The sequence below is a fragment of the Tursiops truncatus genome, chromosome 10, assembly GCF_011762595.2.
Source record: "Tursiops truncatus isolate mTurTru1 chromosome 10, mTurTru1.mat.Y, whole genome shotgun sequence".
NCBI lineage: Eukaryota > Metazoa > Chordata > Mammalia > Artiodactyla > Delphinidae > Tursiops > Tursiops truncatus.
Window position 1 is genome coordinate 55893658 of NC_047043.1, and position 18720 is coordinate 55912377.

Sequence of the window (18720 nt, forward strand, 5' to 3'; positions counted from 1 at the left end):
TAATGATGTTGAACGTCTTTTCATATGCCATAAATATCTGTTCATGTCTTTTGCCCATTTTCTAATTGGATCTATTTATTACTGCTGAGTTTTGAGAATTCTTTAGTCTAGATACAAGTGCTGTGTTGCATATATGATTTGCAAATATTTTCTCCCAGTCTGTAATGCTTTTTCATTCTCTTTAAAGAGTCTTTTGGAGAGAAAATTATTTTGACGAGGTTCAACTTATCATTTTTTTCCTTTTACGGAGCATGCTTTTGATATGTCTAAGAATTCTTTGCTTAGTCTTAGTTCCTGCTGTGATTTTTATTTTTTGCCTATGGCTATCCAACTGCTGCAGCAGCATTTGTTGAAAGGCTATCTCTCCTCTACTGAATTGCTTTTGCACCTGTCAAAAATCCATTGGGCATCTGTGCGTCTATTCCTGGCTCAGTATCTTATGGCTCTTTAGTATCTTTTAAAAACAACCTTCTCCTCCACTTTTTATACCTTCATTATGGAAAATTTCATACATATACAAAAGCAGTACAATGAACTCTCAATATTCACCCAGCATCAACAATTATCACCCCTCCCTTTTTCACCGTATCTTTTTGAAGAATCCAGTTTTCTTTTTGTTTTTCTTTTATAGCCGGGCCGCTTGGCTTGTGGGATCTTAGTTCCCCGACCAGAGATCAAACCTGCGCCCTCAGCAGTGAAAGCAAGGAGTCCTAACCACTGGACCGCCAGGAGATTCTCCCAGTAGTTTTCTTACACAATATCCCATGTTTTAAACTTGTTTCTCATGGTGTGTTTTATCTTGTTCCTCTGCCTCCTGTATTTCCTGTAAACTGGCAATCAGGTCTAAGAAGCTTGATAAATTCAGGTTATACTTTTGGCTTTATTGCATTACATGCGGAGAGGCACATTATGTGAGTTGTCTCAGTCTTAGCAATGTTACATTTTGTTAAACTGATTAAGAGGTAAATGCCAACTCTCTTCATTGTTAAACTACATCTTTCCCTGTGTAATTATTACATAATCCGGGGTGATTCTTCTGTATGGACATAAAGCATCTTCATATTCATTACCTCATAACAATTTGGTGAGGTAGATATTCTTCCTTCTGTTTAACAGATAAGGAAATCGAGGCTCCAAGAAATGAAGGCATTTGTCCAAGGAAGAGTGGCAGAATCTGACTCATAGGGTCCTCAGACTTTTAACCTAGACCCCTTCCAGTTTTCACTCTTGGTCCCTTCAGTCTGAGGAACCAGCCCTCAAGGAACTTTGGGGTTGAATTAATAACACTTATTATAATCAACACACCACTTCAATGCTGCTAGTATTAGAAAACACAATCCTAATAGTAAGGTATTTATACTCCAGTGACAGAACTGGAGTTCTGAGAATTACAACATAAAATTATCAAATAAAGAATATAGGAAGAAATAAATTTACAAATGTACAAAAGGGTACAGACTGAATGAATGATTGGTTCACTGGGAGTAAATGGGCCTGAACACTCAGAGGTGGATTCTGAATTGGTTTAATCAGAGCTTTGAAGGGCTTGGCTCTGTGTAAAAAATCTTATGTAGTAAGTTGAATGCTGGGACAGAATGTTGTTTCTTAAGTAACAAGCTATTTGTATGTCAATAATGATGAAATGCTGATTAGAATTCAGAATGACAGTAGCACGGATAATCAGCTCAAGGGCTGGGGTTAAGGATTTTTTCCTGTCGACAAGGAAAGCAACATAGGACTGTCCTTCCATTTTGATACTCTACGTCCACTAGTTTTTAAAATCCAAAGGTTGAAAAATAAATTGTTTTTCTTGGCATCATATTAATAGCTGGACACACTATTTAATAAGCCAATATTTTTTCCATTAAAACTAATATATTATCTATTATCTCCCTTAGACATTTAAAAAGCTGTTTTAAAAAGGTCTTTTTAAAGTACAAAATTCCAAAGTTAGCTATCCACCATACTTCCTCTTACTATAAAAATGAATCTTTTGAGGTGCATTAAGTCCTAATATTAACTTAATGAACAAACATTACATTATGCCATGTTCTAGATTTTGTTCTAGATCATGTTCTTTTATCCAACTTTATTGACAACTAAATTGTTTCATAAAGTACTTCCACATGATCCTTTTACTGAATGCTCACAACAACACTATGAAGTAGGCATTATACCAATATTTGATTGACAGAGAAACTGAGACTTAGAGGCTGACTTAATAACATCACAGAGCTAGTAAAAGAAAGAGCCAGGACCCAAACCTATCTTTTCTGATTCCAAATCCAGTGTACTTAAGTTGTCCTCAAACAGCAGACTCTTGCCCATCCAACTCCATGTTTGATATGTCTTAATCATACCATCTGTAGAGACTTTCTCTAGCAGTAATACTATCTTTAAAATGTACAGTGTATATATACCTTTTCAAAAATGTACACTTTTTAATACCAAGATATTTTTGCTATCATTTACAATGACACCATTACATCTTATAAAACATAACCCAATTTCTTCAGAATCTTTGATCGTTCCAAGGTCCTTTCCTAGGTTCATAACAAATGGTTTGGGACAGAGTATTTAACTAGAATTTGGCTTATGTTTTTGTAGTCTTGAAAGTCTAGATTAACTTTCTTCCTCATGCAACATACTTGTCTATAAAGGGGTGATCATGATTTTTTTTTCCTTATAAAAACCATATGCTGCCATTTATCCAACAGTTACTTAAGTAGGCAGGGATTCTATTCCATTTGACACGATACTAGATTTTCTGAATCTCTGTCTTGGACTCATTGGCATTTTGGAGCCAAGGGAATTCCTCCACAGAATGGACTTTTTGTTGAAGATGAAGGTTTGAACTCTGAGAGAATTCTTTTTCAGACTCATCACATTCACAGTTTTTTTCATCTGTATGAATTTTCTGATGTACAGTAAGGTTTTTTCTTTGCCTAAAAACTTTACTACAATCATTACACCCATATGGTTTCTCCCCTGTGTGGATTCTCTGGTGGCCAACTAAATTCCTCTTAGAAGTAAAAGATTTTCTACACTTCTCACACTCATATGGTTTTTCCCCAGTGTGCATTCTCTGATGTACAACAAGGTTTTTATTCTGACTGAAGTCTTTTCCACACTCATTACATTTATAAGGTTTCTCTCCCGTATGGATTCTTTGATGTACCATAAGATTTCTACTAGAGGTAAGGACTTTTCTACATATATGACATTCATAGGTTTTTTCCCCACTGTGAATTCTTTGATGTTCAATAAGATTTCTGTTGTAAGTAAAGCCCTTCCCACACTCATTACATGCATAGGGCTTCTCACCAGTGTGGATTCTCTGATGGGCTATAAGGTTTGAGCGGTAACTGAAGACTTTCCCACAGTCATTACATTTATAAGACTTTTCCCTTGTGTGAATCCTCTGATGGCCAATGAGGCTTTTCTTCAGAATGAAGCATTTGCCACACTCATTACACTCATAGGGTTTCTCACCACTGTGGATTCTCTTATGTTCAATGAGGTTTCTGTTAGAGCTGAAAGCTCTACCACAATCACTGCATTCAAAGGGCTTTTCCCCGGTGTGGATTCTCCGATGTACGAGCAGGCTTGAATTGTAACTGAAAGCCTTCCCACAATCCTCACATTTGTAGGCTTTCTCCTGTGTATGGAGCTTCTGATGGACCATGAAACTCTTGCTCATAATGAAGGTTTTTCCACATTCTCGACATTCATAAGGCTTTTCCCCATTGTGGAGTCTCTCGTGGTCAATGAGGTTTCTGTTAGAACCAAAGACCTTGCCACAGTCTTTACATTCATAGAGATTCTCTCCTGTGTGGAACCTTTGATGTAAAATGAGGCTCTTTTTCAGAATGAAAACTTTCCCACATTCATTACATTCGTAGGGCTTCTCCCCATTGTGGAGTCTCTGATGGTCAAAAAGGTAAGCACTCTGAGTAAAGGCTTTCCCACATTCAGTACATTTATAAGGCTTCTCTCTGCTATGCATCCTCTTATGGTCAATGAGGCTTGACTTAGAAGTGAAAATCTTCCCACATTTTTTACAACCAAAGGTCTTCTTTTCTGTGTGAACTCTCTGGTGTAAGAGGAGGCTTTTGCTTCGAATGAAAACTTTTCCACATTCTTTACATTTATATGGGTTCTCTGTGCTGTGGAGCCGCTGATGGTCAACAAGGTAAGTGGTCTGGGCAAAGGTTTTTCCACATTCGTCACATTTATAGGGTTTTTCCCCAGAGTGGATTCTCTGGTGCAGAATGAGGCTCTTCTTCAGAATGAAAGCTTTCTGACACTTGTTACATTTATAAGGTTCTTCTCCTTTGTGGAGCCTCTGGTGATCAATGAGGTAAGCATTTTGAGAGAAAACTTTGCCACACTCATTACATTTATAAGGTCTCTCTCCAGAATGGCGCCTTAGATGTATAATAAGGCCTGAGTGCCTATAGAAGCCCTTTCCACACTCCTTACATTTATAAGGTTTCTCCCCAGTGTGGATTCTCTGATGGTTTAGAAGGTAAGCACTTTGAGAGAAGGCTTTCCCACATTCATTACATTTATAAGGTTTCTCCCCAGAATGGTTCCGTAAATGCATTAGAAGGCTTGAGCGCTGAATAAAGCCTTTTCCACACTCTTTACATTTATGAGGTTTCTCCCCAGTGTGGATCCTCCGATGGTTTATAAGATGAGAGATTTTATTGAAATGTTTACAACATATATCACATTTATAAAGCTTCTTTCCTTCAGTGCCTATTAAACTTTCAGAAAAAGCTGAATCTGAAGTTAAGCTTTCTCCAAATTCCTTCCACTTTTGGCCTCGTTTTTCTGATGGAGTCCTTTTCTTCTTTTCTCGTTCACACAGGGAATCTTTCTTCAGTGTATCTCTTTCCCTTGTTTCATTTCCCCACTGACTTGCTAAAACTTGCCATTCATACTCTTCCTCAAAGTCAAGAACCTGGGGAACACTTCCTTGAAGTCTTTTTGATGCTCCTTTCTGAGAATCTGCTCTTTGAGATAGGCTTGACTTTGATGTCACCTCCTCATTCTCAGTCATGGTCTCCCACTCTGGTAAAAGGAATTAAAAATGCAAATATTATCATATCCCTGTGTTAGTGAGAACAAGATCTTCAAATGACTTTAAAACAAGCTAGAAGGAAACTTTTATATGCATACAAAAAGGAAAAGATTTTTGTTAAATGAGGGTATAAAGCAGAATGCTAATGACAGAATGTTGTAAATGGATTAACATAAAATTCATTCTGAGATACTTCTAAGCTCTTTGCCTTCAGGGAGCAGATGTAAACATAGACAGGATTCTGAAAAAACAGATGCAAGGAAGAACCAGAGAAAGAACATGGGATCTTTCGTAGGTGGTTCACACCTGAGGCTCAAGAAGTTGGATGGGACAAAAAGAACCATTTGGCTTATAAAGAGCTGTCTTTTTATTTTCTTCTTGCTAGGAAGATGGGAACTCTAAAAGAAAGAAAATATACCTAAAAACTTGGAAGGCAATCTTTAATTTGTGAAGTCAAGTGTATAAGCACTTTTTAATTACTTGAAAGCAATTAACCTACAGGGAAAAAAAATCCATGAAAAAGCAACTTAATGCTTAGAATTCTCCTTCCAAAATTGAGAAACAATTTTAAAATTCATTTCACAAAAATATCAGGTTTGGTTAGACTCCCTCACTTAATTAAATAAAAAAGAGAAGAAATACAGAACAAAATGAAAAAACATAGACATTAAAAACCATGAAAACATCTATAAAATAATGAGGCTAAATTAGTTAACCTCTTTTCTACTCTAACATTCTCAAATATTTTAAAATGTGAAATTATATATATTTTAAATGTTTTGGAAACTTATTTTCACCATCCAAATGTGAGAAAAATTATGAACTAGTTCCCCAAATTAATAAGTAAAATTATGTAAATAATAGTAACATTATCTTCTATTTGAGTATAAAAACACTATTCTTCTCCCTAAATAGAAAAGACATGGGAAAGGAGTGTAACTATTTTACTCTATTATGAACTTCTTAAAGTTTATGAGAGTATGAAAATGGAAAACATCCAATAAATGTTAAAGTGAACTACATTCTTAGATCAGGCCGTCATATCTCATCTCAACTGTCCCTCTCTCTGGAGTTTGGGTAGGACTGCCCATCACACTACACTGCTTCACTTGGCAGTAGGGATGGGCATGTGTCCTAGGCCTATCCAATACCAGTTTCCTTGTCCACAGTGATTGTATCAAGACTGTTTTCACAATTTAAGCAGGATGCTGGTGGAAAGGAAGGTTCCCTTTCTATAAGGAAGTAGAAGTGTTTTAAGGAATAGAAGTGTTGCAAGTGGTTAAACTGAGATGGAAAATCGTTAAGAAATGAGCAACTTTTATATACACAGTAGCTGATTAGCTGGTTAAATGATCTGAAATTTTAGTATAGAAATCAGACTATGTATGGGCCTATTGAGCTTTAAGGGACTTGGGAGAAAAATATGAGAATGAGAGAGGAAGCTGGTTACCTTCTGCAATCTTTGGTGAAGCCTGCAAGAAAAAGACAGGGTTCCCTACCTCCAATACTGCCCACTCCTCTAATCCATGTCCACTCCATTGCTAATTATCTTTCCAATAAGTATATTTGATCACGTCACTCACCTGCTCAAAACAAATAACCCTTCACTGCTTATAGGATAAAGCACAAATGACTAGGACAGCCCAAGAGTTGCCTTCACCCTATATCTGCCTATTTTTCTGGCTTCACTTCTTGTTAGTACCCTTTATGCCTGGAGACTCTAGGCATGGAAAACTACGTAGAGATGCCCAAACATGTCATGTTTTTGCTTGCTTCTCTATCACTGCCCTTGCCCCTTTCTCTTCCCAAATTGCTCTTCCTCGTCCCAATCTGCTACCTGCCCAAACCTACAGCCTTAAAAACTAAGTACAAAAGTCACCCCTGCCCCCGGAATTACCACTGATCTTACAGAAATAAAAAAAGGATTATAAAGGAATACCATGAATGATTCTGTGCCAATAAATTGAACTTAAGATGAAATGGCTAAAATCGTAGAAAGACACAAACCACTAAAACTGACTCAAGACAGAAAATCTGAATAGTTCTATAATAAGTAAAGAAATTAAATCAGTAACCAAAAAACTACCCACAAAGAAAACCCCAGGCCCAGACTGTATCACTGCTGAATTCTACCAAACATTAAAAGAATACCAATTCTTCACAAACTCTTCCAATAAATAGGAAAGGTGGGAACACTTTCCGACTCATTCTATGAGACCAGTATTACCTAGATACCAAAACCAGGCAAAGATATGACAAAAAAAGAGAAAACTACAAACATATCTTACGAATACAAACATAAGAATCCCCAACAAAGTATTAGCTAACTGAATCCAGCAACATATAAAAAAGAATTATACACTATGACCAAGTGGGATTTTTCACAGGAATGCAAATCCTGATATAACATCAGATAATCAATTAATGTAATATACCATATCAACTGTATAAGGGACAAAACTCACATAATCATCTCACAGATACAGAAAAAGTGTTTGGCAAAATCCAAAACTCCTTCATGATAAGAACACTCAACAAAGTAGGAATAGAAGGGAACTTCCTCAACCTGATACAGGACACCTACAAAAAATTTAAAGCTAACATCATACTTAATGGTGAATGATTGAATGCTTTCCCTCTAGGAGCAGGAACAAGAAAAGGATGTCTGCTCCTGCCATTTCTACGCAACAGTACTGGAGGTTCTAGCCAGGTCAATGGGGCAAAAGAAAGAAATAAAAGGCACCCAGATTGGAAAGGAAGACATAAAACTATCTCTATTTACAAAATTTGTATATAGAAAATCCTAAAGAATCTACCAAAAAACTATCAGAACTAAGTACGTTCAGCAAGGTTGTAGGATAAGTATCAATATACAAAAATCAGTGGTATTTCTGTACATTAGCACTGAACAACCAAAAAACAGGAAATTAAGAAATAATAGCATCCGGGAATTCCCTGGTTGTCCAGTTAGGACTTGGCGCTTTCACTGCCAGGGCCCAGGTTCAATCCCTGGTTGGGAACTAAGATCCTGCAAGCCACACGGTGCAGCCAAAAAAAAAAGAGACCAATATTCCAAAAGTTAAATGGGCAAAGAACAGTACTAGGTAGTTCATAACATATGAAAAGATACTCAACCTGACTAGTAATGAGGGTGCTCATGAAACCAAATTGAAACGGCAGTGAGATTTCATTTTTTCACCCTCTGTAAATCCTTTCCTAAACCATCCACCCCTCCCCCCACCCTCCCAGTTCTTCCATCTAACCAAGCTCCTACGTGCTCCTGCACTCATGCATACTTTTATTATATAACATTTGTCACACTGTATTGTAATTATTTGTGTAAATGTCTTTTACTCCAACTTGAATGTACTTTATGGCAGGGGCTAAGTTTGATGTGGGAGATACTTAATATTTCTTGAATAATAACCTTCAAATCCTATTCCAATCTCTTAAATGAACATATACAAGTCTTTTACATATTGAAGAAGTATGTGCAAGCTATCTGGGAGTCTGCTTTTCTATCAGCTTATCAATGCACAGAAACTGAGTGCACAAAACTGTCAAATATGATAGTGTCACAGTCTACCCCCAGGTCAAAACACCATGGGCTGTGTAGTACTTTCTCTTTCTGGGGGAATTTGGTCGTGCCCAACTTTTAAACATTATAAATCCTTCGCGGGGACTAGATTCTTTAGACACATTACTTATTTTCCCTCTTTCTGAACCATTTCCTTAAGGTAGCCTCCTCAAGTCAGAATTACTAGGTCAAAGAGCATAAACACCTTGGTATCTGCTTGCCCAAAGCCCTAACAGCATTGCAGTTAGAGCATATCTTACTTATTAAAGTTGATTCAAACTTCTCTTCCCTTAAAGAGTTGGAAAAGTAAGGAATTACATTTTCTTCTTAGTTTTTAAATTTAACTCCAAATTTAACTCCTAGACCCATCTGGAATTTATTTTGGCTTACAGCGTGAGGTATGGATCCATGGTGAGTGTTTTTCATAAAATTAATCAATTAACCCATAAAGCATGTTTTAAAATTCTTCAAAGAAAAGATGAATTATTGAGTAAATAGCATTAGAACTACTGAAAGCCACTTGGGTTAAAAAAAAAAAGCAAACATACAAACTGGATTCCTATGTCATTCTGTATATTAAGATAAACTTTAGATGGACTAAAGCTTAAATGTAAAAATGAAACAATGAAAATGTCTGAAGAAAATACAGGTGATTTAAAAACTAATAATTTTACGGAGAAGGAGACCACAAAGGAAAATGTTGCTGTTTGACTTCATGAAAGATTTTCTAAGACTTAAAAAATAATGGTAATAATAATACCACTGAAAGGCAAACAAATGGGAAAATGTGCAACATGTGACAAAGGGTTAGCAGTTCTAATAAATAAAAGAAATAAGTAGAAAAAATATGAATAAGCAGAAAATGACCAATAAACATGATAACACTAATAATCAAAGAAGTGAAAGAAAAATAAACAAAAGATAGTATCCTTCACCTAGCTAGCAAAGTTTTAAAACAGTGACCAGGGCTTCCCTGGTGGCGCAGTGGTTAAGAGTCCGCCTGCCAATACAGGGCACACGGGTTCAAGCCCTGGTCTCGGAAGATCCCACAAGCCGCAGAGCAACTGGGCCCATGCGCTATAACTGAGCCTGCGCTCTAAAGCCCGTGAGCCACAGCTACTGAAGCCCGTGTGCCTAGAGTCCATGCTCTGCAACGGGAAAGGCCACTGCAATGAGAGGCCCGCGCACCTCAATGAAGAGTAGCCTCTGCTCGCCGCAACTAGAGAAAGCCCGTGTGCAGCAACAAAGACCCAATGCAGCCAAAACAAAATTAAAAAAAAAAAAAAAAAAACCCAAAACAGTGACCAAATCATAAGCACATACAGGGGAAATGGGCCCTCTTGTACTCTTTTTGTAGAAGTGTAAATTGGTACATCATTGATAGAAAGCAGTTTGGGAATATGTATCAAAATATAAAATCTACAAAATTTTTGACCACCACACCATAGCTGAGATACTAAAAGACATATTCTCATATATGTAAAAATATATAGTATAAATTACTATGAACAATAAAAAATTTACTAAGGTTGCTGGGTACAAAATTAACATACAAAAATTAAATATTTTTATGTATGCAAACAATGATCAATTAGAAAACATCAGAAAAGTTTCCTATTTCAAAGAATCAATGTAACCAGAATACGTAAGATCCACCTGAATGCAATTTTAAAACAGGCCTGAAACAGACAAAGGCAGTATGAACAAATGGAACTATATGTAATGTTCTTGAATAGAAATTCAGTATCATAAAGCTGTCAATGTAAAGCATGATACCCAGACAATGAAATACAAAGCTACTTCCTTCATGGCCTTTCCTAATCCCCAGAAACTGGTACTGGTTGTTTTGTCTTCTTCATTTCCATCTCAAGAGGCTTACGTCACTCTATTACCAATTATTTTACTCTGCTTTGTTTATTCTTTTTATGTTCATCTCCCAAATCATGCTACTTAAGGGCAGAATCACGTCATTTCCATAGTTGCCATTACATGGTAGGTGTTTAATGTTTGTTGGAAACATAAATGGCAAACAGTTTTAAAAAAAATACTCTTGTTATTAATCAAAGAAATCCACTAAATAAAAATATTATAGCTTAAAAAATTATATTAACAATAATTTAAAAGAACAGGACTACTCAGCAGCAATGAAGGCAGAGCCAAAGGAGTGGTTCTTACATACAGCTGGTAAGAGCAGAGAGGACTGAGATCACTATGGAAAGCAGTTTGGCAGTATGAAGCAAGAGCCTTAAAACAATTCAAACACTTAGGCCTAGTAATTCTACTTCTAAAAAATAATGAGAAATTAAAAAAACAAAAACAGGGGCTTCTCTGGTGGCGCAGCGGTTGAGAGTCCACCTGCCGATGCAGGGGATATGCGTTCGTGCCCCAGTCTGGGAGGATCCCACATGCCGCGGAGCGGCTGGGCCTGTGAGCCATGGCCGCTGAGCCTGCGCGTCCGGAGCCTGTGCTCCGCAACGGGAGAGGCCACAACAGTGAGGGGCCCGCGTACCACACACACACACACACACACAAAACCTTAGGCATAGAGATAGATGATTATTATGGCAATTATTTAAAATAAAGAAATGGCTAACTAAATTATGACACAAATTACGCAGCCAATACAGATAATTGTTGCAAAGAATTTGTGATAATATGAGAGTGAGGTGACTGCAAAGAAGGCAAGCTATAAAACTGTATATATTCAAAAAAAAAAAACAAAAAACTGTATATATTCATAAATACACACTCTCAAAACAATGTAAAAAACCTCAAACACACACAAAAAAGCCAGAAAGGTAATATATCAAAATTTTGATAGTAGCTGTTTGCAAATAGTGGGTTAAAAAAATTTTTTTTTCTCCTAATATTCTGTGTTTTCTAAAATAAGTATGTTATACTATGTTCATAATCAGAAAAACAAACAAAAGCTGGGACTTTCCTGGTGGTCCAGTGGTTAAGAATCTGCACTTCCACTGTAGGGGGAAGAAAAAAAGAAAAGAAAAACAAACAAAAGCTGATGAAGTTGTGGGGGAGGGAGACGCAACAGGGAAGAGATATGGGGATATATGTATATGTATAACTGATTCACTTTGTTATAAAGCAGAAACTAACACACCATTGTAAAGCAATTATACTCCAATAAAAACGTTAAAAAAAAAAAGCTGATGAAGTAAAGGTAAGCATTATGGAAAGAAAGTGTCCTTACCTAAGGAAGTCACATTTCCATAATTCTCCAGCATCACATCCCAGTACAAAGCCCTCTGAATTGGGCCCAGACATGCCCATTCCTCTGAAGTGAAGCATACTGATACCTCCTCAAACATCACCAATTCCTGAAATAACAGGTATGTGTGAGATTATCCATGCCCAGGAAGCTCCCCTACTGAAAGGTCCCTTTCACTTATGGGGAAGACAGGTTGTGAGGGCATGAGGTGGGCAAGGGATACCAGGGAGACATAGGAGACCCCACATGAAGTCTGCCTTCCAATAGCATCGACCTTGATTTAGAGATAGGAGCTGACTGGACACCCAAGCACAAGGATGAGAGATACTCCAACCACAATTAGGATACTTCAGCCACAATGAGATAGTGCAGATAGGATCTTAGGAAGAAAAGAGGATGCAAATCTTACCTGGGGCTGGGCTGTCAGGAGCATGAGAGCCATTAATTGATTTCTTGGGTTCTCTTCCTGGGAAAGGGCAGAAGCTTCAGGGGCAGGAGAATCTGAAGGAGAAAAAGCTGCATGAGATAACTGTTGTTCCTGCCCACTACTCCAAGTCCAATATCTTTATCTTCTATAAACAAGGAATTCAAAAAGACACAGAGCTCCCAGAACTAGGCAACGATGGCTGTAAAATGACCTACAAATATTTTCTGACCCCCACGTGCAGGGCTGGAATAGCACAAAGAATAGCAATAAGAATGGATAAAGGGGGACTTCCCTGGTGGCACAGTGGATAAGACTCCGTGTTCCCAATGCAGGGGGCCCGGGTTCGATCCCTGGTCAGGGAACTAGATCCCACATGCATGCCACAATTAAGAGTTCACATGCCACAACTAAGGAGCTGGGGAGTCTCAACTAAGGAGCCCCACGAGCCACAACTAAGGAACCCACGAGCCGCAAATAAGACCCAGCGTAACCAAATTAAAAAAAAATTTTTTAATTAAAAAAAAAGAAAGGGCTTCCCTGGTGGTGCAGTGGTTCAGAATCTGCCTGCCAATGCAGGGGACATGGGTTTGCGCCCTGGTCCCAGAAGATCACACATGCCGCAGAGCAACTAAGCTTGTGTGCCACAACTACTGAGCCTGCGCTCTAGAGTCTGTGAGCCACAACTACTGAGTCCACGTGCTGCTACTACTGAAGCCCATGTGCCTAGAGCCCGTGCTCTGCAACAAGAGAAGCCACCACAATGAGAAGGCCACGCACCGTAACGAAGAATAGCCCCGCTCGCCACAACTAGAGAAAGCCCGCGCACAGCAACAAAGACCCAACGCAGCCAAAAATAAGTAAATGAAATAAATAAATTAAAAAAAAAAAAAAGAATGGATAAAGGGTCAGAGGGACCCAGGAAAGGATAAGAGGGAGAACAGGAAAGAGCTTGGTACCATAAGGGGTTCATATAAGGGCAGGAGAGGAAGCAACTATCTGGGAGTAGGGAGATGAGCCACAGTAAGAGTCCTGAGAAAAGTCCAAAGTCATAGCCAGTAAGTTACCATGTTGAGGATCTTGGAGCAAGTTGAACACCACTGGGTCAGTAAGAGGATTTGAGCGAATTTCAGCTGATATGTGGCTGCCAGTGGGTGCATGAGGAAGTGCTATTCCTGGAGTGCTCAGACCCTCCTGGAGAATGTCCTGATCCTGGACAAGGACTGGAACCTGGGAACAAGCAGAACAAAGTAAGCTGACTTTTCTTGTACCTCCAGAAAATGGACTCACCTAACATGGACCTCTTTCTGCCCGTAATCTAGAACTGTGAGATGAGAGTGACCCACCTCAAATATGGAGCATCAAAACAGCAGTAAAGCTTTGCCTTGAGAACAATGGAGCTGCCCTCTAGCCCCACTCATGGTACTGGTGACCTCTCCCAGAGGAGACTGAACACAACGGTGGAAACAGAAGCCAGACCTGGGTGTGGGTTAAGGAGGGAATGGGAAGTAACAAGCAATTAAGAGCTTCAGACCTCGTTTTAGATTACACCTGGGTTCAATACACTCTTCTACTTATTTACCCCTTTACTTATCCTTTCCTGCTCCAATAGAAGGAACACTAGAAGTCTAGACATTTGCTTTTTTTGCTAACTAGATGTCTCACCTAAGACAATGCAGTGAACCTTTTCCTGCCTCCATTTTCTTATCTCTCAAATGAGAAAGATGGATTAGTGATTAATACTGAAATATGTAGCTCTCAATTCTTCATTTTTATGATTTAAACAAATAAGCCCATCCTTGGTATCACTTCCAAGTTATATTCCAGACTTCTTATATAGAAATGTTTCTAGTGGGCTCCAGATTGACAGAAAGAGATCTGACACATACTAGAAACTATATCAAGATCCCAATTTAATAGCCAAGGATATAAAATCTTATCAGAGGCAAATATCTCAACCCAATCCCTTGGCTCACAGAATCCCCAGTAGGGGAAAACATGGGGAGGTCTTGCCAGATCTAGCAAGCTTCATTCATGCTTTCCCACTGCCTTTTATACTTCAGGCTTACAACATCACTCCAAACATACTTATACAAACAATACATATGTTTCTGTTTAGAGGAACACTTACAAATATTACATTCTTCAGATTCTTGAACCTAACTCAGCATTAGCAAGCATCACCCAAGGAGGCAAAGTAGAGTCAATGCCTTGTGTTGATTCTGAATTGGCCCAAAGACCCCAATCATAAATCCATTTCTCTCAAAATACATTCTGTGGTCTGAACAGCTCATGAACCTGTTTTAATTAGCATTAGGGTTGCTATTGTGTTATTGTTAATGAAAATCACAGCATCATCCTCTACCCCCTCTGTCCTGGGCCTACTCCCTCCTTCCACCTCAAACTCTTCCCCCTTCCCCTTTCTCACTTTTAGTGCTGGTCCATCGAGGTCTTTCTGCAGCTCCTCTACCAGGGCCACTGCCTCCTCACCACTCCCGGGGCGATGGATCTGCACCCAGGTCCGTATCTCTCCGGGCAGGATGCTCAGGAACTGCTCCAACACCAGCAGCTCAAGGATCTGTGCCTTGGTGCGTGCTTCTGGCCTCAGCCACCGGCGACAGAGCTCCCGGAGCCGGCTCAGTGCCTCCTGGGGTCCAGATGTCTCATGGTAACGTAACTGTCTAAAGTGCAGGTGGGAGGTCTCCCAAACAGAGGAGCTGCTCCCTTGGAAGCTGGTTCCCCACTTCCAGGTATCATCCTTCCCTTTAACAAGGCCCTCTTGTCTCAGAGCACTGTGGGCCCAATTTTCTCTTGTCATTGTTGTTATTTAAGAAAGGCTCCTCTCTAGGTCCCCTCAATCCTTGCTTGCCTTCTTCCTTAGAGCTTGGAGAACATCATCTATAAGACCTCAAGAAATCATTGTTAAAGTTAACCCAGAGAAACAATCAGGTTTTCCAGACCCCAGTTAGCTCTCACTAATGAAGAAACCTCCTTGAATGCAAAGTTCTAGATTCTGGGCCATGCCTCCTCTAACAGAGAAGCCCGGGCCCAAGGCTCTAGGGACACTAATACGCATGTTACCCAGACCATTGCTGATATCAAAAACATGAAATTCCTTTGGTCTTTTTTTTTTTGGCCATGTGGCATGTGGGATCTTAGTTCCCCGACCAGGGATCCAAGCCGTGCTCCCTGCATTAGAAGCATGGAGTCTTAACCACTGGACGGCCAGGGAAGTCCCTCCTTTGGTCTTTATTCACAGTTTCTCTTCCACCTAATTACAATAAATCCTTTATCCACCATTCTAACAATGGGCATCCTGGCTACTCCTGTGTGACCTTGAACAAGTTACCTCACTTCTAAGTCTCAGTTTGGTAACCTGTAAAATAGGGGCAACAACAATTCCTATCTTATGGGCTTGTTGTAAGAAATTGATGTGAAATACATTTCAGGCTTTTGAATAGTGCCTGGTATATGGATTCAAATGTTAATCATTATCTTTCTGCAACTAGCACCCTTTCCTATGTTCTTAGGCTTCTGCTTTCTAGAAATAGTGCGTTTTTTAGAAATAATATGTCTCTTTCTTATTACAAAATGGAAAATCTGTAAAACCAGAAAACACATACAAAACCAAAGAACAATCACTGCTGTTGTTCTGGACTACATTCTTCCAGTCCTTTCTCCAACGGGCAATTTGGATCACAAAACTGGATCCAACTGTACTGCTCCATAATTTCACACACATTGTGTTGTAAACACAATATCAAATATTCTTCATCATTATTTTCAAGAGTACATCAGCCCATGGGACTTTCCTGGTGGTGCAGTGGTTAAGAACCCGCCTGCCAATGCAGGGGACATGGGTTTGAGCCCTGGTCCAGGAAGATCCCACATGCCGCGGAGCAGCTAAGCCCGTGTGCCACAACTACTGAGCCCGTGTGCCACAACTACTGAGCCCGTGTGCCACAACCACTGAAGCCTGCGTGCCTAGAGCCTGTGCTCCACAACAAAGGGAGGCCACCGCAGCGAGAGGCCTGCGCACCGCGGGGAGTAGTGGCCCCCACTCGCTGCAGCTAGAGAAAGCCCGTGTGCAGCAACGAGGACCCAATGCAGCCAAAAATAAATAAATTTTTTTTTAAAAAAAAGAATATATCAGCCCATTCATACTTTAGTCCTCTGTTGTTAGACGTTTAGATTTATATTTTTTCCTATGACAAATTCAGCTGCAATGACCATCTTTGTTAATGAATTTTTGGTTACATTTCTGCTTACTTCTTCAGGAAAATTTCCCAGAAAAGAAACTGTTTGGCTGAAAGGTACAAATAGTTTAAACTTTTAAGGTTGTAATAGTTACATTACTATCAGTAACATGTAAGAGTGCCTCATTAATTTTATTTAACACATGGACCCTTAAAATTCATGCTTATAATGGAGCAGAGGAGGCCAAAATATAAACATAATTTCAATATAATGTGTGAGTACAATTAATAGGAGGACATATAAGCACAGTAAGAATTCATGAACGTAATTTTGGGTTGGGCTGTAAAGAAAAAAAGACCACTGGAGTATTAGGAAAGCCATTCCAGGAATAAAGAAACTGTAATTTCAAAAGCAAGGGAGAGACAGCACATATAGCTCTGTTAAAAAGATTCTTTGCAAATCAGAGAAGGAAGTAAACTTTGAGGTAATTTTGTAGAATTAGAGTGAAGAGGTAAACAGAAGCCAATTCTAAAGGCTACTGAGAGGCAGCCAGAGGCATCCCAAGTAGCCAGAGTGGCACTGTCAAGCTCCTTCCACAGGAATTACACTCAGCATTTCAGCACCAAGCCACTGTAGATTTAACCTGTGTCTGTGAGCATCTGTGCTTTATCTATTTTTACTTTGTGCATCTGTTAGCAAGATGTGTCCTAAGGGAACTGCTTCTTTGCTTTACATCATTTCAGCTTATGAAAGGTTTCATAAGAATACTCTACTTTCAGGGACTTCCCTGGTGGTGCAGTGGATAAGACTCCATGCTCCCAATGCAGGGGGCACAGGTTTGATCCCTGGTCAGGGAACTAGATCCCACATGCGTGCTGCTACTAAGAGTTTGCATGCCACAACTAAGGAGCCCACAGGCCGCAACTAAGGAGCCTGCCTGCCGCAACTAAGACCTGGTGCAACCTAAATTAACAAAACAAAACAAAACAAAAACAACCCTACTTTCAGACATTAGGGGAAACCTGTAGTCTAAACAAATAATTAAAGTTCTAAATTAAGTAGTAGTAGGGATAGAACAATTGAGAAAAACTGAGCAGTTCTTTGGTAACTGATCTGGGGGTGATGGAAAGGAATTTAAAAAAAGGATTTCTATCCCATGTTCACAGATAGGAAGACTCAATATTGTCAACATTTCAGTGCTTCTCAACTTCATCTATAGATTCAATGCAACTCCAATCAAAATCTCAGTAAGCTATTTTGTGGATATTGACAAACTGATTCTAAAGTTCACATGGAGAGGCAAAGGACCCAGGATAACTAACACAATATTGAAGAAGAAGAACAAAGTTGAGAGACTGACACTACCCACATCAAAACTTTCTAAAAAGCTACCATGATGAAGTCAGCATGGTACTGGCAAAATTGTAGACAAATCAATGGGACAGAATAGAGAGTCCAGAAATAGACCCACATGAATAGTCAACTGATCTCTGAGAGAGAGTCAACGTAATAAAATGGAGCAAATATAGTCTTTTTGGCAAATGGTGCCGGTACAACTGGACATTCACATGCAAAAAATGAATCTAGACACAGACTTTACATCTTTCACAAAAACTAACTCAAAATGGATCAAAGATCTAAATGTAATATGCAACACTATAAAATTCCTGGAAGATAACCTAGGAGAAAACCTAGATGATCTTGGGTATGGTGATAGCTTTTTAGATACACACAAAAGGCACGATCCTTGAATGAAATAATTAATAAACTAGACTTCATCAAAATTAAAAAATTCTGCTCCGCAAAAGGTAATGTCAAGAATGAGAAGACAGGGCTTCCCTGGTGGCACAGTGGTTGAGAGTCCGCCTGCCGATGCAGGGTACATGGGTTCGTGCCCCAGTCCGGGAAGATCCCATATGCCGCGGAGCGGCCGGGCCCGTGAGCCATGGCCACTGAGCCTGCGCATCCGGAGCCCTGCAACAGGAGAGGCCACAGCACTGAGAGGCCCGCGTGTACCGCAAAAAAAAAAAAAAAAAAAGAATGAGAAGACAAATACTTGCAAAAGACACATACTATTATCCTTCCTTTGTATATTTTATACAAAGAACTCTTAAAACTTAATAAGAAAACAAACAACTCAATTAAAATATGGCCCAAGGGGGAATTCCCTGGTGATCCAGTGGTTAGGACTCAGAGCTTGCACTGCCAGG

The 18720-nt window shown here is 39.3% G+C and overlaps 1 protein-coding gene across 1 annotated transcript in view; it reads right to left on the bottom strand.

Moving 5' to 3' along the window:
* Positions 1-2417: 2417 nt before the first annotated feature.
* LOC109552010 (uncharacterized) overlaps positions 2418-18720 on the bottom strand; it is a 60688-nt gene continuing 44385 nt past the window's right edge. The window contains 1 exon segment of the mRNA XM_073811036.1: positions 2418-4679. Within this exon segment, the coding sequence (XP_073667137.1) occupies positions 2759-4679 (1921 nt within the window). The 3' untranslated portion in view covers positions 2418-2758.